Here is a 25,740-nt window from a genome sequence, read left to right as displayed (position 1 = left end):
CCGGTTTGCTTCTCCTAGCTAAAACTTGTTTCTCCCCGAACACTAGACTGCAAACTTCCTCTTCCTGACAGGACCTAGGCCTTTTTAAATTTGGACTCCAGCGCCTAGAACAGTTCCTGGCATCCAGCAATCACTTTCAAAGGGTGACTGACCCTGTTTCCCTTAATGGCTACTGAATCACTGAATACAATTCACTTTTCTGTATTAGTTTTATATTCTATCTCGCAACATTACTAGGACTGATCTGATTTCTTCTTCTCTCCCTCCCTTTAGTCCTCCGTCCCTCCTTCCCTCCCCTCCCTTCCTCCCTTCCTTGGGATCTCCCTACTGAAACTGATTTATAAATTTTCCCCAGAGTGAAACCCATTTCTAAAACAGTACTTTGGGTAAGGTTCTAAATTATAAAATATTCAAACATCCCAGTCCTATATCAACTTTTTGTAATTTTTTTTTTTTTTTTTTTGAGACAGATTCTTGTTCTGTCGCCAGACTGGAATGCAGTGGTGTGATCTCGGATCACTGCAACCTTCGCCTCCTGGGTTCAAGCGATTCTCCTGCCTCAGCTTCCTGAGTGGCTAGGACTACAGGCACGCGCCACCACACCCAGCTAATTTTTGTATTTTTAGTGGAGACAGGGTTTCAGCATGTTGGCCAGGATGGTCTCGATCTCTTGACCTTGTGATTCACCCACCTTGGCCTCCCAAAGTGCTAGGATTACAGGTGTGAGCCACTGTGCCTGGCCTTTTTTTTTTGGTTTTTGAGACAGTCTTGCTCTGTTGCCCAGGCTGGAGTGAGATGGCGCGATCTCGGCTCATTGCAACCTCCGCCTCCCGGGTTCAAGCAATCATCCTGCCTCAGTCTCCCAAGTGGCTGGCATTATAGGCACCTGCCACCACGCCCGGCTAATTTTATTTTATTTTTTTAAATTTTTAGTAGAGACGGGGTTTCGCCATGTTTGCCAGGCTGGTCTCCTGACCTCAGGTGATCCACCTGCCTCGGCCTCCCGTATGCTGGGATTAAAGATGTGAGCCACCACACCCAGCCTATATCAACTTTTATGAGGTTAATGCAAATTCATCTTGTCTACATTACCTAAGGTCAGCAGTTCGAGACCAGCCCAGCCAACATGGCAAAACCCTGTCTCTACTAAAAATACAAAATTAGCCAGATGCAGTGGCGGGTGCCTGTGGTCCTAGCCACTCGGGAGGCTGAGGCAGGAGAATCGCTTGAACCTGGGAGGAGGAGGTTGCAGTGAGCCGAGATCACGCCACTGCACTCCCATCTGGGCGACAGAGACTCCATCTCAAAAAAAAAAAAAAAGAAGTTAAACACAAAAAGCCACATGTTGCATGATTCAATTTATAGGAAACATACAGAACAGGTGAATCCATAGGGACAAAAAAGCAGAAAGGAGGGACTGCAAGGCGTCGGGGATAGGGAGTAACTAATTTATGGACACAGGTTTCCTTTTGGAGTGATGAAAATGTCTTCTGGAATTAGACAGAAGTGATGGTTATACAACACTGTGAATGTTATCAAATGTTACTAATGATAAATTTTGTTACGAGAATTATACCACATAAAATATATAGTACCTGACATATAAGCATTCTAAAAACTTTACATTTTTTTAATAGCAAAATGAACAAAACTATCTCTCAAACGGGAAGTCACCTAAGTATATTATTAAATACATTTTTAGGCCAGGCGCGATGGCTCACCCCTGTAATCCCAGCACTTTCGGAGGCCGAGGAGGGTGGATCACTTGAGGTCAGGAGCTCAAGACCAACTTGGCCAAGATAGTGAAACCCCGTCTCTACTAAAAATGCAAAAATTAGCCGAGCATGGTGGCAGGCACCTGTAATCCCAGCTACTTGGGAGGCTGAGGCATGAGAATTGCCTCAACCTGGGAGGCAGAGGTTGCAGTGTGCCAAGATCACTCTACTACACTCCAGCCTGGGCAGCAGAGTGAGACTCAACTCAAAAAAAAAAAATTTTTTTTTTTTAAATCACTGGAATGGTATGCAGCCTTTGAAGAGCATGAACACGATCTACAAGTACTCACATGGAAAAATGTGACATAGCAATAAAAAGCTTCAGATCAGCATATATGGTATGACTTATGTTGTCATGTTAAAACACACATGCTTACTGTAATCCCAGTACTTTTGGGGGCTGATGGGGGAGGATTGCTTAAGGACAGGAGTTTGAGTCCAGCCTGGGCAACGTTACAAGACCCCATCTCCACAAAAATAAAAAAAAAAAAAATAGCCAGGCTTGGTGGTGCACGCCTACTATTCCCACCTACTCAGGAGACTGAGGCGGGAAGGACCACTGGAGCCCAGGAGTCTGAGGGTGCAGTAAGCCATGATGGTGCCACTGTACTCAAGCCTGGGCAACAGAGTGAGATCCTGTCTCTAAACAAAAACAAAAAACAAAACAAAATAGGTCAGGCTTGGTGGCTCACCCCTACAATCCCAGCACTTTGGGAGGCCAAGGCGGGTGGATCACCTGAGGTCCAGAGTTCGAGACCAGCCTGGCCAACATGGTGAAACTCCGTCTCTACTAAAAATACAAAATTAGCTGGGTGTGGTGGTGCATGCCTGTAATCCCAGCTACTCGGGAGGCTGAGGCAAGAGAATCACTTGAACCCAGGAGGCGGAGGTTGCAGTGAGCTGAGATTGCACCACTGCACTGCAGCCTGGGTGACAGAGCAAGGCTCTGTCTCAAATAAATAAATAAATAAATAAATACAAACAAAATAAAATAAAATACACATGTTCATGCACAGATATGTGCCTAGAAAATGACTGGAAGGATAATACATGAAAAATGCGAACAGTGGTTATCTCTGGCATGAATAACATAGAGGGGCAGGTAACGTCCCCCCCACCCCCTTTTTTTTAAACTTCATACCCTTTTATATTGATTTTGTGTGTGTACAATATATAGCACTTTGAGGTTTTTAAATGATAAGTTCAGAGTTAACAGTGTGACATGGCAGTCAAAAAATTCAAATCTGCTCCTAGATGGCATTACTAGAAATACACAATCTAGAACATGGGAGGTAATTACCAGATTTCAGAATTAAGATGTATTGGCTTTATAACCCTTACAAGGAGTCAAATTTGTCACTTTCTCAGTGTAACAATTACTCAGTGTCCGAGTGGTTTCTGCACATGGTCAAAGGGACAAGGTAAGTTCCACTTCACAGGGTGCAGAGCGCATCGGAAGTGGTCACCAAATATTTGCTGAGTGTTCTGAGTCCCAAATACCGTCTAAGGCAAACGATGTTTTAAGCTTTTGTTTAGCCTTTCTCCTTAACTTGTTTAAGAATGTTTTAAAAAATTCAATTAATAGGCTGGGCGCGGTGGCTCATGCCTGTAATCCCAGCACTTTGGGAGGCCGAGGCAGGCGGATCACTTGAGGTCAGGAGTTCGAGACCAGCCTGGCCAACATGGTGAAACTCCGTCTCTACTCAAAATACAAAAACTAGCCAGTCGTGGTGGCGGGTGTCTGTAGTCCCAGCTACTCAGGAGGCTGAGGCAGGTGAATCACTTGATCCCGGGAGGTGGAGGTTGCAGTGAACCAAGATTGCGCCACTGCACTCCAGCCTGGGTGAGAGTGATTGACTCTGCCTCAAAAAACAAAACAAAAAAAAAAAGAAAAAGAAAAAGAAAAAAATTCAATTAATAGAGGAGCATAAGATAATATTAAAGAAAACCCATTCACAAGCCTGAACTCTTAAAAAAAATCATTTTATTGATCCTTTACCATACAAAATTTATTCAAATTACACCCATTTGAAGTGGTAAGATCACAGCTAGAGAACAGGTCACCCTGTAACAAATCTATTTACAAAATCCATCATAAAAGCTTTTTTTTGTTGTTTTTTTTTACATTATATTACATATTTTCTTTTTTAAACTAGCATACAACACAAAGCTAAACTGATTAGTAGTTTGCCTACTCCCAATTTTGGGAGAAATACTTCCTTTTTACAAAATCACGTACCCCGTAGGAAAAGAAATTCCCACACCCTGACAATTGCCACCCGACTTACTCTGCAAGCCATCTTCCTTCATATCCCTCCTTCTCATACACACGAGTTGTCATGCACACACTGAATTCTTATTTTCTTTTTCCTGAAAGCTTAAGCTTTAAATACTGCAATTTTATTTACAGATCTACACGTACAACAAAAATGAAAACAAGAACCACAACAAAGAACAGAAAAACAAAAACAAAATAACACTCTTAAAAAATTACAAACCAGCTAGAAAGTATTCTGGCAGCGTTTAAAAATTAATTGCTATTTTTGTACAAAATTGCTAAATAATGAAAATGTGAGTAGACTACATATCAACTTAAATAAAACGATTGCTATGCACAACTCTGTACATATAAACACATTCCTAACACTGTTTGACAGCTCATGTGTTGCCCTTTATACATTTTATTTTCTAAGGCTCACGCAGTCATAATTTGCACACTTGTAACTTTTAGCCATTTCGTGTGTGAGCTTTAATAGCAGCAACTCAATGGTACCAGGAAACCTGCATACTTAGTACTTAAAGTAACGCAAATACTGTAGTACTAACCCACTTTGTGTGCCAGATACTAAGTCAAAAAGAAAATTACTTAATGCAAACAAAATACAGTATGGACATCTAATTAATGTACACCAGTTAAGCCCAGTAACCGGAAAAAAAATCTTATGCATGAAGGAACTTTTAAGACTTATTAGTATTCCTTTCATTTTTAAAACAATAAATACGGCATTACATTATGAAAAAATTCAACAAAACACACAACAATCTAGCCAGGTGAGCTCAGTCTTTAGACTTTGGAAAAAATCAGCTTTGTGCAGCTGGCAAAGAGAATTACACAAAGCTGGAAGCAGAGGCAGCTAACCAGATGAGATAAATATGGGAAATGGGGAAAAGCTTGGCATAAATGGTTTCCCATACAGGAAAAAACCCCACAGTGCATTTCCAGTAGGCACTTAACACAAAGCTCCCTCTCCCTCCCCCACCCCAATGCTTCATCTAGGACCACACCGACATTTTGTACCAAGTCCAGTGTGTGTGAGGGGAGGAGGCCAGGGATGGAGGCTGAAGAAGAAAAAAGGAAGATAGTCTGCACCTTTGTTTTTCTTCCCAAACATACACCCACGCATACCCACACAAAGAGTTTAAAGTGCTGGTGTCATCTGTCTTGACCCCACCACCACTTTGCATATTGTGGAAATCTACCTGGAGTAAACTGGCTGGGGCTCTTGTGGTTTTTTGTGTGTTTTTTTTTTTCCTAAGGGATATTTTCAATTCAATTAAACATATGAGTTGAGTGCCTACTATGTGCCTACCACTGGGTCAGGCACATAGCATTTCAATTTAACTGTTCGTTTCGAGGTTTGTTCTTTATCTGACTCCCTCATTCCCGCAGTCCTTAGCATCCAAGGAATGGACTGGAGATACTATGCCATATTCCCAGTGGGAGATGGCCACTGCCACCTGTCCAAGGGAAAGCCATTCTTGGACATAACTGGTAGGATTTGCAGCTGACACAAAGCCTCCAACTTGGGACACCATTCCTGAAGAGTAAAGCGGGAGACACCCTGGCATTGTTTTGCTTCATTTTTTACGTCCCCGACTTCCCTTGGTCCAACTTATTCCTTCATAGAGGAAGGGGAACGGGGTCTGGCCAGAACTATTCCAGCCCCCGACACAGGGCTGCTCCCTGTTCCTGCCAGCTTAAGGAAATGCCACTCACACAATGGGGATGTCTTTCTCCCTAGAGGTCTCTCCATCTGACCCCATCCTGAGAAGTGGTCTCCCTGAGTGCGGTGTAAGAGAGCCCTTTCCCCTGTCACAGGGGCCCGGGAAGCCCAAGGATGGAGGGACCCATGCCTGCTGCTCCTTGGGGCTGTTACATCATCTGACCTGGTTCTCCTTTCCAATGGGCCACCCATGTCAGCAAGCCCCAGGACTGACTCGCTCCAAGCTCCCCCTCCTGGGAATGGAAGCACAATGGGACAAAGCTCCTTGCAGAGGCTGATAAACCTTAGATCACACAGGTTTAGATGCTCTGATCAGTAGAGGTTCTCTCCCTCTGCTTAAGTAATATGAATTTGCAAAAACCGCTTCAAAGTAAACAATTAAATTGAAATGGTGACGGGTGCCACAGGAATGCTTAAATGGCAGCTAAAAAAATAAAAAGTCTAAAACAATCCACAAAGAACTAAGTAGGCATTTGCTACAAATCAACTGGAAACTCACAAACACATTGGGGATGGGGGAATGGGAGTGGTTCATGGAGACAGGAAAATCCACAACAGCTTAGAGTGGCAGAACTCTACTAGTCTTCTGTATCTGCAACAAGTATATTTGAAAACAGGTTCTTCATCCAGAAGGCTGTGGAGGTTTTCTTGACCTCCTACTGGGACACACAGTTCATAGCTTAAACTGAATTATGACAGTAATTTAAATATTCCTAAGAAGAGCTGAAGAAATCCATTTCATACTTTTGCATGACTTCAAGTTTGCATTTGCTGCAGTTCCATTCCATATTAGCAGACCCCAAAGACATGCATTCTGCGGAGAAGGCACGGCTTGAAATGCTATTAAGGAAGATTGCTGTTTCCCAGCGGGCCAGGTGGCCAGACCCCATTCTACAGCCCATCCGTCAGGCACAGCAAGCCAATCCGGGGAGGAAGGAGGAAGGAAAATTCGGGGTGAGAGACACCTGATTGCACATTTTCTCACTTGCTGACTTAGCCAGGAGATCTTGGAGCCTGGAGCAAAGCAGGGCTTTCCCAAGGGAGCCTGCAACTGTGCGTTTAGACAATTTGTTTATTAATTTTTTAAAAAATTCATTAAAATGTCAGCTTTCTTTTGAAGTTTGTAGTTTACTTCATGATACTCTCTTGGAGGAAGAAGGTAGGAAGGGACAACACTGCATGACAGATGTTCTGGTTCCATGATAAAAAAATATCGGTTTTTAAGGAGAGTTCAAACGAAGCGTAATCAACTACACATGAAGTCTTCCACCAGTGGGAGCTTTTCCAAATCGTAAGCATCGAAGAGATCGCTGATGCCTTCCTCCTCCCCGAGGCTCAGGAGATAGTCCTCTTGCAGCAGGGGAGGCAGTAAGTTCACAAACGGTCCTTCTAGGTTGGAAGGAATTTGGTCCTCAGTCTGCTGTAAGAGGTTGGCTGGGGAGGCCAGAGGAGAAAGGTTTCCCATAGAAATTGAGCAATCGCTATGTCCTGAGTTGGTTGAAGCCAAGTCTGAAAAGAAAACATTGGTGGAAACAAAAAATAAGTTAGAAAAATCAAATGAATTTTTCTGGAAGAATGTATATGTTGCTGTTAGAAAAAAGCATGTACCTTCCGCAAATAATGACAATGAGACGACTTTATGATGCAGATCACCTTTTATGCTAACAGGTACAAAAAAGTTCCCTGCCACCCCCCTCCCCCTTTTAATTTTTGAGACAGGGTCTTATTCTTTTGGTTGGAGTGCAGTGGTGTGATCATGACTCACTGCAGTCTTGAACTTCTGGGTTCAAGGGACCCTCCCACCTCAGCCTCCCAAGTAGCTGGGACTCCAGGTGTGAGCCACCATGCCTGGTTAATCTTTTTTTGTAGAGACAGGGTTTTGCCATGTTGCCCAGTCTGGTCTCGAACTCCTGGGCTCAAGTGATCTGCCTTCCTCGGCCTCCCAAAGTGCTGAAATTACAGGTGTGAGCCACCACGCCTGGCCATCTTTCTTTGGACCTAGTCTACTCACTCATTTTTCAAATAACTACTGTCAATAAACAAGAATGCAAATAACTTCAATGATGAGAGGATAACAAGTTCAAAAACTTCTCTCTGCTATCTAGTCATTGTTTTAAGAAAATCAAAACAAAACAATATATACATACTGAAAAGTTGGCTTCCTAGTAGAAACTCACCAACTGAAAAAAGAACTTTTTTTTTTTTAAGAGACGGCGTCTTGCTATGTTGTCTACGCTGGAGTGCAGTGGCTGGCTATTCACAGGCAAGCATAGCTCACTCTAACCTCGAACTCCTGGGCTCAAGCGATCCTGCCACCCCAGCCTCCCTGTAGCTGGGACTACATGCAAAATTCACTGATTTTAACTCAGTCTTTTTTGAACAACCAGCTTATTAAAAAGATCCCTAAAAATACATACAATAAGACATCCACTTTGGATTTCTGTGGTGAAGAAAGATGGCCTTTTGTTTTACCATTTCAGGTGATGTACTTTTGCTCAGTATTAAATCAGACTTATTCACTTAAATCACCCTTATTCTTGCTGCTATATAGGGAGACACTAAGGGAAAAAATTGCATATATATCTCCTCAAGTTAGGAAATGGAAAAATATATACTGCAAAGAGCTTCCTTTGCTCTTTGCAGAGCGGGAAGGAGAAGTTAGATTTCTTTTCTTTTCTTTTCTTTTTTTGAGATGGAGTCTCGCTCTGTCACCAGGCTGGAGTGCAGTGGCGGATCTCGGCTCACTGCAACCTCCAACTCCCTGGTTCAAGTGATTCTCCTGCATCAGCCTCCCGAGTAGCAGGGATTACAGGCATGTGCCACCACGCACAGCTAATTTTTGTATTTTTAGTAGAGACAGAGTTTCACTGTGTTGGCCAGGACAGTCTCGATCTCCTGACCTCGTGATCCGCCTGCCTCGGCCTCCCAAAGTGCTGGGATTACAGGTGTGAGTCACCACACCCGGCAAGACTTACTTTCCTAGCGTTCTCCTCCCATATCCTTTCCCCATCTCAATGGGGGGGGAAAATAAGACAAAAATTCTCCAACAAAGGCTTTTCTCCTCAAACCTTTTTCATTTCCCTCTCTGATGAGCTCTGCAGTGTGATTCAAAGGTGTGTGGCCAAGTGTCTCTGATGATCCAACAAGACAGTTCACAGCTTTGCTCCTCACTTTAGCTGGTTTTCAAAAATGCTGTAAGGAAACATTCTCTGCCAATAGCAAAAGCCTGAAGCGACTCCATAAGTGGGTGAAGGAGCTGTTTTTCCCAAATCATTATTTTCTTCTGCAAACCAGTCAGAATGTCTTTTAAAACATGTTACCTAATACCAATAGAAGTTTGTGTTTCTTGCCTAGGCTTGTGGTTCCAATACAGATGGTTCTAGTCACCCTCATTTTTAACATAGTTTCTAAAAGACAAAAGTGGAGTTTTTACCTTTGGAAGCGGGTTTAGGGATATTCCCATTGTGGTCTTGGTTGTTTGTTTTCATTGGACTGTGTGTTTCAGTCTCTTCTGGACATAAGTAAACCTCAATGGGCCCTTGGGTACTTGCCAAATGTATTTGTAGGCTCTATGAACAGAAGTGGGAGAAGTTTGAATCAGAAGTTCTTTTAGAAATAAAAGCCATAGTAATTCTTGTCTAAAAATGGAAAGTAAGAACAATGTTCATTTTTCACTTGCTTTTTCCCTACTAGTCCAACTCTATGAAAGACTGTCATCCTCTAGAGCAGGGGTCAGCAAACCACAGCCTAAGGGCCAAATCCAGTTCACCAAGTGGCTTTGTAAATAAAGTTTTATTGGAAGAGAGTCACACCCATTCCCATTGTTTATTATTGCCTCTGGCTGTTTTCGTATCACAATGTCAGAGGTGCACAGTTGAATAGTCTAGACACAGGCTGTACGGCTCGCAAAGCCAAAAATATTTACTATCTACCTGGCACTTCAATGAAAAAGTTTGCTGAATCCTGCCCTAGAGAAAGAAAACTCTTTTAGGGGGGCTTGGGGGAGAGGGGAGTCATTCTGAAAATAGCACAATGGGTGAGGTGAATTGTGTTCTTTGGATATATTCTTTTTCTGCAATTACAAGGTCCTTTAAGTGTTCCAAATTCAGTATCTCCATGTTATTGTTCCTTTATGGTAGGACGTTTTCATGTTGAACTGTATACTCATGAATAGTATTCTTAAGTGCTAGGAACTGCATCTATTATGAGAATGCAGCATACTAACATTTAAAAATCTTTTTCATCTAGGTCAAAGAGCTATTATTATCTTTTAAGGTAGGAAGTCTACCCTAGATGGAAGCGTGTAACTTTCATTCTCTTTTTATCTCCTATGCATTTTCTTTTTACTACAACTCTTTATGTTATAGTTGTAGTCTAGGCCTCTATTATCCAAGTATATCTGAAAATTATAAAAATATGCCCCCTACTTTCTTGCAATATTCTAGTCTATCAGCTAACCCAAAGCCCCATGTGATCTCTCAAAATGTTATAAGTTAGGGAGAGACTTTAAAACATTTATATATCTGTTCGTGGTGGGGACCATATACAGGATAATCAATATAAACTTTCCAAAGTGATTCAAATTAATCAAAACCATTGATGACAAATTATGAAAAAGAGAAAGTATGAGAGGGACAGGGTATCATATACCACTTTGAACTGAACATCCTGCTAGGTCAAAGTTAGGTTGTTTGAATACTCAATGAACATCAAACCATTGAAATGTTTTAAAATGTATGGTTAAGTACAATAAATGGGAAAGAACTATCAAGTTCATAGGAGGGGGACAGACTTTGACTATGAGTCAATGAGTCATTCAATTTCAGGCATTCCACAAAGATCTTTGCAGATGAACAAAGACGCTGTCTCCTTACCTCTATTGAGTCAGGCACTTCAAGTCTTGTTTCTGGAGGGGCTTTCACAACTATAACAGTTTGGTCTTTAAGGCCACTAATTTTTCGAATATCTTGATATGTAACATAAGCTAACGTAAAGAGTGTCAAGGAATCTTCCATCTAATTACCTCAGATATAAGTATGATGAAAATGACAAAATAGATGCATGGAAAATTTTAAAGTATTTTATGACTTAGAAGTATGCATACGTGGCCGGGCGCGGTGGCTCACACCTGTAATCCCAGCACTTTGGGAGGCCGAGGCGGGTGGATCACAAGGTCAGGAGATGGAGACCAACCTGGCTAACACGGTGAAACCCCATCTCTACTAAAAATACAAAAAATTAGCCAGGTGTGATGGCAGGCGCCTGTAGTCCCAGCTACTCAGGAGGCTGAGGCAGGAGAATGGCATGAACCCGGGAGGTGGAGCTTTCAGTGAGCCGATATCGCGCCATTGCACTCCAGCCTGGGTGACAGAGCGAGACTCCTTCTCAAAAAAGTATGCGTATGTCTCCCCTTCTGGATCTGCAAATGTTTAGGGTCTCCCATGAATCTTCATTTCTGGTTGACACTCTAAGCAACTAAAGAAATGAATAGCTTTATCCCACCCATTTCTAAAAAGACTATGGCTATTTAAAATATTAAACATAGAAACAGAACAGTTAAAATAAATGATCATACGAAAATAAAAAACTAAGTGGTCAGAAATTTTATCTTGAAGCCAGGGTCCTTTGCAGCACAGGCATTCCATGAACTCCAATAAAGTGTTCTGTCACTCAAACTGAAGGATGGCAGATTCCAATTTGCAGGAAAAAAAAATGTAATCTCTATTAGCCACAATTTTTTTGAAACTCCAGTTACTTCTATCTATAAGCAAGTGTCAGCAGCCACCAAGTAAATAAATAAGTAACAAATATATTAGTGGAGGAACTCAGAATACTGCTCAGGCAGACAGCTTGTTTTCTTAAGTGCACCTGGGCTGGTTGTGATTATGTACTGCCTACAGAAAAGAGTGTCATTATTTCTGTTAGAAAAATTATGCTTTGCATGATACTATATTAACTCTATCAATATTTCAGTGTTCATGAGGAAGAAAGCAGTTTCCAGGTGCTCTGCGACTTGAATGAATTTGAGAAACACTGATTTAGGAAAAGAGAAAAGTATAATATCTCAGTACTCTTGGTAGTTATTTCCTTTTTCTTTTTGAGACAGAATCTTGCTCTGTCACCCAGGCTGGAGTTCAGTGGCCCAATCTCAGCTCACTGCAACCTCTGTCTCTGGGGTTAAATGATTCTCGTGCCTCAGCCTCCCAAACAGATGGGACTACAGGCGTGCACCACCACACCCGGCTAATTTTTTTTATTTTTAGTAGAGATGGGGTTTCACCCTGTTGCCCAGGCTGGTCTTGAACTCCTGGACTCAAGTGATCTGCCTGCCTCCGGCCTCCCAAAGTGCTGGGATTACAGGTGTGAGCCACGGCGCCCGGCCTTGGTCATTTTTTCTAAGCACTGAACCATTCTTTTAAATGTCCTGACAGCCAAGCCTAAAAGGCTATCATGAAAGAATATGGTACTTAGGATATGACAAAAGTATTCAATTAATGTACAATGTCTTTAGCCCGTTATTATTTTTTATATGAACCCACAAAAAATTCCTAGGATAAAACAGCAAGTAACAAACCAATGAAGGCATTTCAGCAGGTAGTATAACGTATTTAATGGCTAATAGAGTCTGTGATCTAATATGTTTAATATAAAAAAAATGTGGGGGCTTAGAGACCCTAGAATAAATCATGTCCCTTGCGATAGTATCTTTTTTTTTTTTTTTGAGACGGACTCCCACTCTGTCACTAAGGCTGGAGTGCAGTGGCACGATTTCAGCTCACTGCCACCTCTGTCTCCCAGGTTCAAGCGATTCTCCTGCCTCAGCCTCCCGAGTAGCTGGGATTACAGGCATGAGCCACCGTGCCTGGCTGTAGTAGCTTCTTATTAGAAACTGAATGCAGCTATGGAACTACTACTCCAGAAAGAAAGCACATTCACACGAAATCTGCATACACATGTAGGGGATCTATCACAGACTATCTCCTTCAAATCTTTACAGTTGAGATGATGGCTAATTCAGTGCTGAGCTTGTAGTGGCTGCTCTTGCAGGATTCTGGGTTTTAGGTCACTACATAACCCATCAAAGAAGTCAACGGATGCCTTTATAGAGGGCCAGGCAGTTCTGATTTTTTACTGAGAACACTTGAAAAAACTGACAACCAGGTACTTACACTACAGCTCACTGTCAAAAAGCTGTATGACAAGAACTTATTAAAATAAAAACTCATCACTTCTTGGCCTTTTGGCTAAGATCAAGTGTAAAAGAAAAACTCATCTACGATTACTCAACATGCTGCAGGAAGGAAAATTTCAACACATTTGTGAACAAGCTGTACCAATTTGGGAACTGAATGGTGAACTGAAATAAATTGTGCAAATGTATTTTCTAATCTTACAAACTTAAAAGTGCTTCCTTTGTGGCTCCCTCCTGAATTTACTCCTTGGGTTCGAAGTTCCCTGCAAGGAAGCTTTCATTTTCTGCAACAAAAGCCCCAGAGAGAGCTAATATAGGTGACAATGCCATAAGCCACATGTCCCGGAAGGCTGCCAATCACATGTAACCACCCATCTCTTCCACAATGGGGCTCCCAACCAAACAATGAATGAAACAGCCCAACTGTTGGTTTCTTCCCCTGTAAACCCACTCTGCCCACCACTGGGGGTCCAAATCACTATGCCTCTCTTCCATCTCACTAATTATCGGCTGACAAGGTTAATTCTTTGGTCAACAGGAAATGAACAATTGCAGGTTTGAAAAACTGCCAACATTGGAAGAAAATAAATATCTCCATATTCTCCAAGGGGGAGCCTGTTAAAGATGAGACACTAGAAGAATCTGGGCAGAACACTTTTTATTTTTTGTCAAATAATGGTAAATGTGCAATCATCAGAAGTTTGGAACTAAAACTAGAGATGGGATAACTTACAGTATTGTTTTTTGTCTTCTTCTAATAACTGAGAATATTGGCAAGTCTTGTTTGACATAATGAGGCAATCTCTCTCTTACTTTGTAGTGAGATGATGAAGAGCAAGTTTTCCTGAGATTGTCAATAGACTGTCAGGAAGTTGAGAACAAGAACTGACCTTTTGTATTTTTATTTCCAAGGACTAATGTTTGTAGTGGAACAGAGGAATTGAGAGGGGTTTCTCAGGTCTTGGGGCACTTTTGAAATCAGTTTTTTTATTGGGAATCAGCAGAATGCACTTTAAGAGTTATAGTATGATTTTTCTCTACTCTTTCAAACCCTTCAACTATAACCCAATCAGATAGATTCAACCAATTTCAATTGCTGCGATATCTGGTGAAAAGAAAATAGAATGTGAGAACCCCAACAGTGACAGCTAACACCCACCAAAAATCTGGGAAGCCAAAGACGAATCTGCTTAGTGTTGTCATTAATATTAATACCGACACCTTATGTATCTTTTAATAGTGTGGCCTTACGCTACGAGTATACCCATATGTCTCAACCACACATGAAAAAATGCTTTAAAAAACAGTTCCCACCTGGTATCAAAATAGATAATAATAGGATCGAGTTGGTGACTATCTTACCATAAATACTGACTTTTTAGGCAAAGCTAACTGGGTTTACACACACACGTGCATACACACACACATACACACGCAGGCACACAGGTACTCATTTTCATGACATCAGAATAATAATCTACCTTGTGCGTAAGTCAGATTGTCAACTCTGGAAATAGTCTAGGAAGCACTAACCCCCAGAGAACTGGCGGCACAAAGGATATCTTTGATTCTCTGAATCCTCGGTTAACAGTTTGAGGTCCAGGGTGCAGCTTTGGATCAGTTCATCTAATTTCTTCTCTTCCTGACTGAGCTCGGTCACTTCTTTTGACAGGCCTTGACACTGGGCCAGCATGCCCCCATCCTCAGACAGACTGCAGCCCCTAGAAACCCAAACACAGACTCTTCATGGCTACTCATGGGAGGGAGGGGAAGGAGAAATGATCCTCTGGGTAAATGTCTCCTCTTGACATAGGAGGTCACATTGCTTGTTAGCCAAGTGTTAAAATTAGAACATTTATACATATATATATATATATTTTTTTTTTCCCATAAATACAGTTCTGCACTTTTCACAGCATAGAAATTTAGTGAAAGTGCACTGCTATTTTCAGGATTCCTTCCTCCAGGGGAGGTCTACTTCAGAAGGTTCAAATTCAGAGGGCAAAAGAAGGCAACCACCTTCCTCCCTTGCCTCATGGCTCCCAGGTGGTGGGGGAAGAAAGGGGAAAAAGGATAAAAAGATAGAGAAAGACAGAGAAGACGGAATGGTTCAAAATTAAAAAAAAAAAAAAAAACAAAAAAAAAACAACCCATCCAAAAAAGCATCAAAAACCCCGGTAATTACTGAGGGTCTTATATCAACAACTAAAAAGAAAAGAAAGCAAAGGAAACAGATGTATGTGATGTATGCAAGAACTGAGACCAGCGCACAATATGTTTCTCTAAACCAGAGGCCAAAGTGGGTTACCAAACTGTCAACAAAATTCCAAAATGTGCAAAAAAGGTACGTATTCATCTTTCATCTGAATTAGTATTTTTTCAAAGCCCTCCTGTAACAGAATTATTCCTTCCAAAATGCTTTAATAATTCAATACTGTGCTTATAGTGGCTATTTAGATGCTCTAAAATTCACAAAATCTATTACATATGTAATCATACGTGTGGCTGTATAAGTATCATGCTACCATCCCTGCTCTACAGACGAAATGGAGGCATTTAAGTCTTGCCTTAATTTACCCAGAAAGTGAGTTAATCTGCTATTAGAACCATGGATAAAGATATTCTGTAACTATGCAGTTGTACGTATACACATAGATAACCCATAAGCCATCATTTCCAGATTCTTATTAGAAACAAGCTGAAGACGTGTACACATCTGTCAGATACACACGTGGGTGCACACAGACATCTATGTAACAGACGAACAGCAGTCCACTTTCCAACTGCAGGGACCTCTTTAAGGATGCCATTGTTGGATGCTCATCAAATATAAATCCTTTTATCTCTGACAGTATCTAAACAAAGTCTCTTTGTAAAGAGACTTCGAACTTCTGGCTTAGAAGCTGAGGAGGGAAGAGAGAATGAGAGAGAAGAAAACAGTAGGAGAGAAAAGAAAAGAATGTGTGGGCGTGGATGTGAAAGTGGGAACTAAGAAACCAGGCAGTTTGAAACGACCCCCTCAGAGCCGGGGCATGGGGAGGACTCCTACTCACATCCATTGGACGTTGTTTTTAGACTTCTTCTTAATGAGGTGGATGCCTTCCAGAACGTTGGTGATATCATAAATCCTTCTCTTTTGCACTTTTAGCACTTCTGCTGCCTTGTTCAAATCCAATACCCCATCGGGTGACTGGCTCAGGAGCTGAATGAACTTCTTGGTGAGCAGACCAAGAGACGTATCATACCGCGTTTTTTCTGAGGGAGATTTTGGAGCTTAAAGAAAAACAAAAACCGAGCGGGTGGGGGATAGGGGGAAGGTAAAGAAATGAAGGGTGTCTTTGCAGTCAAGCAAGCTCTCTTTCCCACTTCAGCCAAAGTATTAGTATCTGAAGCAAGGCTGTCGTTGCTGTTGTTGTTGGCAAGTCATAGAAAGCTATGAAAGTTTTTTATTAGAACAGGAAGGGAAGGTAAAAATTCCAGGGTTTGATTAAAGCATTTCACCTTGAATTTCTCAAGAGTTTCTACCTTGACTTACACTATTCCCTGGCTCTAATGAAGAATTTACATATAGCGGGCGCTAAAAAATATCTGTCAAATGAATGAAAGAGTGCTGTGGTCTCAGGGGACCAGCACACACGAGGCCTACGGTGATGGGGCCAGGCTATGAGTCTCACTAGCATTGCAGGACAAGGTCTTAAACAGATCCATCTCAAATGGCCTTTCAGGCTCTGGTATCTGTGTGTGCGTGTATCACCTGCTCACCAATTTTCCAAATAATGCTTCATTTTGATAAATAATTACCTGGAAAAGTCTTCTGCCAAATCTCCCCATCTCTCTTAAAGGAAATTTCCTTACTTAATATTGTACTTGTTCCCCCATAGGTGCACAGGTCAAGGTTTTAATTTAGTGTCACACAATTTGTGGATTGCCTAATGCATGAACTACAGGAAGAGAGAGAACGAAGTCTAATTTAGCCCTTATGTTAAATGCAAACACATACATAATGGGACTAGTTGGCTATTTCTAACCTACGTTTCTCTCTCTCCCACAAGAAACGGTAATAGTATTTGATAGAAAGAGAAACAGCCTGCAATTTATCGGGCTCAATCAATTCTTACGCTACCATATGCTGAGCTGGAGATTGAGGTCGCCACAGACACTGGTGACTCTGGCATAGTTCGTGGACATCCAGTTTGCCTCAGACTCTGAAGCAATGTCCATTAAGGGAAGTTAAAATTAAATTTGATATAGAATGATGCCAAAAGCTCGTATTCCGAGTTGAAAAATGAAACTACATACAGTTAAAAGAAGTCTTCCCTTATGGTACCAGTGTGACTCTGTAGCCTTTCACTGGTTGTCTGCTGACATTGTATTTATTTTTTTGGATAAGCACAGAAAGAAATGAAAAAGAACAAAACATGCCAGAATTATTCACACCTTGGCATCCTTCCGGCCATAAGCTTTGAAAGTTGGAAATGCCACACCAAGGAGAATAAGGAAAGAGATGAAAAGATCCTTACTTTTTGGACTATCTGGACTTCGTAGTGCAGCTCTTCCTTTGCCCTTGGGGGTTTTTAAACCATCTGAGAGGTACTGATGACCGCTTTCTCCTAGCTCCAGCCTTCGCTTTGCCTGTAATAAGAAAGTGCGATCTCTCGTCACCGGTCATATGGACAAGAACAAGAAGGGAGGCAGTTTGTGGGCTGGCCTGCCAAATGCTGCAGGCTCATGCCAGCTCTCACCCCTCTGCTCCACCCCACTCAGCATCTTGTCATGCCCTAGAGCCAGGATTCTAGCGTTGTAGGCTGGGTTGTCATGCACACTCTCTTCACCTGCCGTGATCATCCGTCCACACCCAGATGGACAAACACAGCGATCCTTCAGCATTAGGTTCAGGAGTCACTTTGTTCATTGATTCAACACATCATGTGCCTGGCATGCGGCTGGATGCTAAGAATATCACAGGCGCCATGGGGCTTAAATTCACTTTCCACAGTGAGTCTTTCCTGCCCATCTCCCATTCTCTGACCTGGGTTGGACCCCCTTCCTTGTGCTCCCCAAACACTCTGTGTTTATTTGTATCATGACACTTATTCGGTATTACTGTAAGACTTATCTGTTTCTCATTTCCTTTAAGGCAGGGACTGTTTCCCATTTATCTTTGTATACCCAGTGCTTGGCACAGAGCCTGGGTTTCTGTAGATTTTCAATCACTCTCTCTATATACTGTATATTCAATGAGAGAAAGGGTGATTGGATTGTAACACAACTAGTCACAGACTACAAATGGCCCTTCATCGGGAAAACAAATACTGCAAACATGCAATCTTGGGCTTCAACCAGTATTACTTTCTCCATTTTCTCATCAAGCCTAGCAAATGAGAAGCCCTTATCTAAGTTTTTAATTTAACTCCAATTAAATTTTAAAATATCCACATAGCGTCTTCTAGGTACCTAGGCATTGGGCTTAGTAAGGAAGATAGATAAGGGGCTTCGAGTCCAAGAGAAAAGATAGATGGTTAAGCAGTTGTTAAGTACTAATTGTATGGGTATGACAGGTGTTTTAGAAAATAAATGGCACCAACTGGACACTCAGCACAAAAATATGTATTTAGGCTCATTTTCAGGCAGATTCTTCTAATGAGGAGATTTGCGTTTCTTTCTTTCTTTTTTTTTTTTTAAGACAGAGTCTTGCTCTGTCGCCCAGGCTGGAGTGGAGTGGCGTGATCTTGGCTCACTGCAACCTCTGCCTTTGAGTTCAAGTGATTCTCCTGCCTCAGCCTCCCCAAGTAGCTGGGACTGCAGGTGCACGCCACCACTCCCAGCTAATTTTTGTATTTTTAGTAGAGACGGGGTTTCGCCATGTTGGCCAGGCTGGTCTCGAAGTCCTGATCTTTGGTGATCTGCCCACCTTGGCCTCCCAAAGTGATGGGATTACAGGCGTGAGCCACTGTACCCAGCCGAGATTTGCAATTTCAAAACAACTCCCCGTGATGTGAAAACGTAAGTAATAACTTATCAGTGGAAGCTAGATATTCAGCCCCTCTATGGAAAGTTACCAGCTAACCCTGCACCGTCTACTACGACAGCCACTGGTTACTAGCTCATCCAAACTGACATGTGCTATAATTGTAAAATACACACTGAATTTCGAAGACTTAGTACAAAACAGGGTAAAATATCTCAACAATTTTAGTAGTGATCACATGTTAAATGAAATAAATAAAATACAACTGACCCTTGAACAACATGGGTTTGGACTGTCCGTGTCCACTGATTTTATTTTTTTAGAGACAGGGTCTTGCTCTGCCACCCAGGCTGGAGTGCAGTGGTGTGATCTCAGCTCACTGCAACCTTGTCCTCCCAGGCTCAAGGAATCCTCCCATCTCAGCCTCCTGAGTAGATGGGACCACAGGTGCACACCATGATGTCTGGCTAATTTCAATTTTTTTCTTGGTAGAGATGGGCCTCTGTATGTTGCCCAGGCTGGTGTTGAACTCTTGGGCTCAAGTGATCCTCCCGCCTCATCCTCCCAAAGTGTTGGGATTACAGGCGTGAGCCACTGCACCCGGCCATGAGTGTGTCCACCTATATGTGGGTTTTCTTCCTCCTCTGTCATCCCTGAGACAGTAAGACCAACCCCTCCTCTTTTCTTTCACCACAGCTTCCTCAATGTGAAGATAACGAGGATGAATTTTATGATGATCCACTTCCAGTAATGAATAGTAAATCTGTCTTCTCTTCCTTATGATTTTTTTTTCATCCAGCTGCTTTATATGCCCATATGCCTTCTACACTTTGAACCCTGGACCAAGTTCAGCTGCAAGGAAATGCAAATTCCAGAGCATACCTAAGATGCTATTGGATCAGAAACTCTGGGAATGGGGCTGAGCAATCTAACAGGCCTTCCAGGTGATTCTGATACACCTTAAAGTTGGAGAAACCTGGCTTTAGATCATAAGGGAAAAGAGTAAGACACTCAGGCAAAGCCCAGCTCTGGCCAGCATGGCCTATTTCACACACCCTCACCTCTAGTCCTGCTTGGCTGATGAGGGAAATCTATCCTGTGGATTCCACTTTCATTCATTCCAAACTTTCTTTTATTGATAACACTTTCTCTCTAACTTAATTGTAAGAATACAGTATATAATACATATACCATATGAAATGTGTTAATGACTGTTTATGTTATTGGTAAGGCTTCTAGTCAACAGTAGGCTATTAGGGCTGGGTGCATGGATCACACCTGTAATCCCAGCTACTCAGGAGGATGACTTGAGGCCAAGAGTTCAAGACCAGCCTGATCAACGTAGCAAGACCCCCATCACTAAAATAATAATGAAAACCCCAAACAACAGGCTATTAGTTAAGTTTAGGGAAGTCAAAAGATCTATCTAAATTTTTGACTGTGTCAGGGCACCTCTAACCCCAATGTTGTTAATGGGTCAGATGTAGCATTAAAATTATTTCATCTGTTTCTTTATATATATATTTTACGATGTGGCTTGCCTCAGTGGCACACCTTATCTTTCTACTGCAGTGCTGAGTTAAACATCACTCTAATGGCTCCGGAAGGACAATCTGCTTGCTGGACTTCATCTTCCCCTCCCAGCCATTCTGTCAAGTCCTTGTGTGGGCCTGCTGTGTTTGGTCCAGCAAACATTCCCTCTTTATCAGGCAGAAGCTCCCTGTTTGTTCCTTGGGGAGCCATCCCTTTCCTGGTCTAAGCGCATCTGTGCACACAGGTGATCCAGGCCTGGCTAATCATTGTGTCCCATCCTGCCCTCCCCGCCCCCACCGCGAACAGGTTGAATGGCTCATGACCAAGGCTGGAGGAGCAAAGGCTAACCCCAGGAATGTTTCTGGAACTATCTGGCAAGAAGCAGGTATGTCTTTCCAGTAAGGTTGGTAAGTGAGGAGCCTACAGCTGCCTGAGAATGGGGCCTTCCCAGGGGAAAGCAGAGTGGAGAGAAGGAGAGAGAAGGGTCTGAGACCACCACTCAAAACTCTGGCTCTGGTCATGCCCTGGGGGCAACCGTTGGTCTTTCCCAGACTTTCCAGTTACATTAGCCAATAAACTCTCCTTTTTGCTTAAAGCATTTTTTTTTTTTTTTTTGAGACCCGGAGTCTCGCTCTGTCACCCAGGCTGGAGTGCAGTGGTGCGATTTCAACTTATTGCAAGCTCCACCTCCCGGGTTCACGCCATTCTCCTGCCTCAGCCTCTAGAGTAGCTGGGACTACAGGCGCCCGCCACCACGCCCGGCTAATTTTTTGTATTTTTAGTAGAGACGGGGTTTCACCATGTTAGCCAGGATCGTCTTGATCTCCTGACCTCGTGATCCGCCTTCCTCGGCCTCCTCAAGTGCTGGGATTACAGGCGTGAGCCACCACGCCCAGCTGCTTAAAGTGTTTTGAGTCGGGAACCTAGAATTGTGCTGTTGCCAGTGACAGCTTATGGAACTGGCTGAGTCAAGATGGCTATGGTGTGACAGGGAGTTGGCAGGCCTTGTTAGAGAGTGGCAGAGTGTGTTGGTCACTTCTTGTGACCGCCAGGAAGATACTACAGATAGAGAGAAACTTCATCTGAGGCTGGCCCGCCTCAAAGAGAACAGCTTTGCTATGGAGGCCTTCTCTACAGAAAGCAATCTAAGGAGACATAGAGCTGTATTCTCTGCCCAAATTAAAGTCAACAAATGAGCTGGGCACGATGGCTCACGCCTGTAATCCCAGCACTTTGAGAGGCCGAGGTAGGCAGATCACCTGAGGTCAGGAGTTTAAGACCAGCCTGGTGAAACCCTAACTCTACTAAAAATACAAAAAGTAGCCCGGCATGGTAGCATGCACCTGTAGTTCCAGCTACTTGGGAGGCTGGGGCATAAGAATTGCTTGAACCTGGGAGGTGGAGGTTGGTGCCTCCACAATCCACCCTGGATGACAGAGAAAGACTCTTGTCTCAAAAAATGAAAATAAAGTGAACAGAAAGAAGGCAAACTTGGAAAAGAGTCTGGGACCCAGAACTCCTAGGGACCTAGGGCTGTGCCTCAGCAGTAAAGAACCACCCACTGGTCAGCAGGCTGGGGGCATATTAGTTTTGTCTCTCCCTCCCAGGCTGCTGTTTCAGACTGCCATGAGGCAAAGGCCTATGGAAGCATTAAACTGTAGGTTAGGGAAATTTCCAGAGGTCTGCTGCTAAGTGACTGAGACCTAACTTCGAAAGACCAGGACTAGTCTTCATGTGTAACTCTAGTTACTAAGCACCAAACCATAAATTGACCAAATTTGAATGCTAGATGGACAAGCTACTAAAATTGCAAGGCACTTTTATTGCGAGAGAATCACTAAGTCTAGAAAGTGAAGGCCCACGATGTTGAACCTCTAAGGAAATCAATCACTAGGTCCAAAAACCACACCAGAAATAAGTGAGGTGTGAAGAAGGGGCAGCCCCAGAATTCCTCCCAGGAGGTGGAACTTGGGGTGGACTTATAGGCTCTACAAACCTTGCTGTCCCTGTTGAGGACATGACAAGAAGCAGGAGGTGAGCACTTTATGTCATTTCCCCTTTTCAGAAGGGAGGTTCCTGTTGGGTTATCCTGTTATTTTTCCTCCCCTGTTTAGTGAACAGGGAGGGCGGAACTGGATTTGTGGGGACCACATATTACCTGTTTGGTCTCAGATCTGAATATCGGTGCAATAATTAGAATCTCTTGAAAAAGGGCTAAGAATTTTGATATTTGATGGAGCAGCATTATTTTAATGCTTAACTTAGCAAATTCAAGCACACATGCCTGGTAAAACAAAAAACTATATGACAGGATTTAAATAGTGCGGGTGAGCTCTGTCTACACCACCCTGCCCTGGGCTGAGCACCAGGGTAGATGGAAATCTCTTCTCTTGGTCATCTCAATTTTTGTTAGTTCACAGCGTGAGCATCGTACTGATTGGAGAGGTATTCATTGTTTATGCACAGATCTTTACATTACATGGCCCCTACCAGTAAAACAACCAGCTTATCCAGTAATCAACAGAAGGACGGGCCATTTGGTCCCAAGCAGTGGTAAAGCCTGGCTCTGTGAGATTCTGTGTGGAACTCCATGTGGCACCTTCCGGCAGTACTTTCAAGGGTAACTTGTACTATAAACAAGGTATGTGCTAACGTTAAAACCTCAGCCCCATGGACGGTAACATGCCTCTGCAAAGAAACAGTTGTACTGGTAAGCATTTCTGAAAATCTATGTAGGAAAATGTATGTAGTTAGAGCTGGGTGCAATGGTAATGCGCCTGTAGTCCCAGGTACTTGGGAGACTGAGGCAAGAGGATCACTTGGGCCCAGGAGTTTGAGACCAACCTGGGCAGCACAGCAAGTCTCCCATCTCTCTCTCTCAAAACGAAAAAAAAAAAAACCCACAAAACTCCAAAAGAATTACCACTGGAGCCAGTGGGGAACATCTATAGTCTGCCTGCCTGATATTTGTTGCCCCTATTTTTTTTCCACTGGGGAAGGAGCTGTACTGATGCTCTTAGTTTCTATTAGTCTCCACGCATGAAAAGACAAGACTTGAGACTGATCAACGTTTAGGACGACTCTTCCCATCAAAGTTGCAGAGGTGAGTACTGAATCCTGGCCTCAATCCCGAGGCTCAAGTGTCCAAGGTAAAGATGAGACCATGACCAATGCAGGAAGGGTCAGTCAATCCTGGGATTTTTCTTGGGAACCACTGGGAAAGTACTGGGTTCTTTTCACTGGGCATTATTAGGCCAGTAGGGTGCGAGCCCAGAGCTACTTGGGAAGTGAGCCAACACAGAAGAGCTGGAGAAAGGCTGAGTCCCAATGCCTTCAAGGGAGGTGCTAGATACAGCCATACCCAAAGGCACACATGCCACAGACTTTCATTTGTGTGAGCCCACAAATATCCCTTTTTGGTATAAGGCAGCTGAATTAGATTATTCTTAATACCACTGATAGATACAGACCTTTAGTATTAATTATTACACAACAAACATTTGAGTGCTTATAATATGCTACGCACCATGTTAACTGTTTTCCACTCAATTTTGTTATCTTATTTTCACAACACCCTTAATAAGGTGGTTATTATTAATTCTTATTTTATAGAAGAAAAGGGAGGTCTAGCGTGATTAACTGACTTTTCCAAGATTCTATAGCCAGTAAGCACACCTACAAGTCCATGCTTATAACTACTTCATGAAAAGATTGTGAAAAGTCCCATGTAAAAATATTTGAATAGCTAGATTAAGTTGATATTGCCTTAATGACACACTTTATTTTATTCCTGATTTAAAAACTCTTCTTTACATATAATAAATGTATATGGTAATTTAAGCAGCATAAATGAGTATAAATGGAAAGCAAACTTTCTCCCTACTCCTGATCCCAGTTCCCTTCCTCAAAGGCAAGCACTATGACGTTACTTGGATATCCTTTCAGATAGCTATATACATACTTGTATTTACCTAGACTATCTACCATCCCATCTTTAAAAAGTTTTTCCCATAAATCGTAGCAAAACACACACTTTTCTATTAATAACATATGTCCGAGTTAGACCTTATCAGAACACATGGAATGATCTCATTTCTCACAGCTGCATAATATTGTATTAATATGCCACAATTTATTTACTTAAGCAGACATCTACTAATGGACATTCAATACTCCTCTCCTATAATCATTTTTCCAATGAATAATCATGCTGGCATTGTGGGGTAGGTATTACTACACCCAGCTTGCACTGAGACAGAAGTTAAGGATTTACCCGAGGTCTCAGTTAACAAGGGACAGATACTATAATTCTTATTTTTTATTTTTTTAGAGACAGGGTCTAGCTTTGTTACCCAAGCTGGAGGGCGGTGGTGTGATCATGGTTCACTGAAGCCTCAAACTCCTGGCTCAAGCAAGCCTCCCACCTCAGCCACCTGAGTAGCACCACCATGAGTGGCTAATTTTTTTTTTGGTAGAGATGAGGTCTTGCTATTTTGTCCAAGCCAATCTTGAACTCCTGTGCTCAAATGACCCTCCTACCTCAGCCTCCCAAAGTGTTGAGATTACAGATGTGAGCCTCCAAGTTCAGCACAGATACCAGGATTTGAACCTCAGTCTATGCAATAATTTGTCAGTGACCATGACACCCTTGGCCTTATTGAGATGTCCTTCCTCTGCTTCCATAGCAACATCCATGCTGCCACTGCACGATTTTACCACCATGACAAATGCATACTCCAGGCTTCCTCACTGGACTCTAAGCTCAGGTCATAAGCAGCTTAGTTTCCCCAGAGCCTTGCATATGGCATGCACTCAGTCAAATTGACTTATTTATTTTGAATGAACCAAGGAATAAATTCCCAAAGTCCCTTGGCAGGTAAATTACAAAGCTCCAATGTTACCAACCTGCAGAAGGGATAGATGCGAGTGTGTGTGTGTGTGTGTGTGTGTGTGTGTGTGTTGGGGGGGGGGCAGGCTGGAGTTTAATCTCTATAGATGACTTCAAAAGACTTTCAAGAAATATAAAGGAGAAAAATTAAAGTTGCAGAGATATGTGTAATATAAAAAACTATGAAACCACAGACTTCACTAAAATTTTTCCTAAATCCATAGAGAAAAAGGCCTGAAAATAGATCCACACCAAATGTTAATGGTGGTTATCTCTGGGAAGTCAAATTAAATGAGTAATGACTTCATGTTTACATTTCTGCAATTTTTGATCTTATTTGAAAAAGCAATGTGTCTACATATACATTATACCATACTAAC

General features: G+C 42.5%; 1 protein-coding gene across 3 annotated transcripts in view; it reads right to left on the bottom strand.

Annotated features, from left to right (window-relative positions):
- Window positions 1-3,739: 3,739 nt before the first annotated feature.
- Window positions 3,740-25,740, bottom strand: part of E2F3 (E2F transcription factor 3) — a 91,627-nt gene continuing 69,626 nt past the window's right edge. For 2 of the 3 annotated variants that reach the window (XM_055391281.2, XM_019030195.3), the window contains exons 2-7: window positions 17,492-17,603; window positions 16,025-16,226; window positions 14,534-14,692; window positions 10,654-10,768; window positions 9,213-9,348; window positions 3,740-7,288 (exon numbers count right to left, since the gene is read on the bottom strand). In XM_055391281.2, the coding sequence (XP_055247256.1) occupies window positions 7,026-7,288; window positions 9,213-9,348; window positions 10,654-10,768; window positions 14,534-14,692; window positions 16,025-16,226; window positions 17,492-17,603 (987 nt within the window). In that variant the 3' untranslated portion in view covers window positions 3,740-7,025. Of the gene's footprint in view, window positions 7,289-9,212; window positions 9,349-10,653; window positions 10,769-14,533; window positions 14,693-16,024; window positions 16,245-17,491; window positions 17,604-25,740 lie in introns of all 3 variants that reach the window. The other variant, XM_055391280.2, reaches the window with a different exon arrangement.

The sequence above is a fragment of the Gorilla gorilla genome, chromosome 5 (assembly GCF_029281585.2).
Source record: "Gorilla gorilla gorilla isolate KB3781 chromosome 5, NHGRI_mGorGor1-v2.1_pri, whole genome shotgun sequence".
NCBI lineage: Eukaryota > Metazoa > Chordata > Mammalia > Primates > Hominidae > Gorilla > Gorilla gorilla.
The sequence above is the reverse complement of the archived record's forward strand: the minus strand, read 5'-3'. Positions and strand labels throughout refer to the sequence as shown.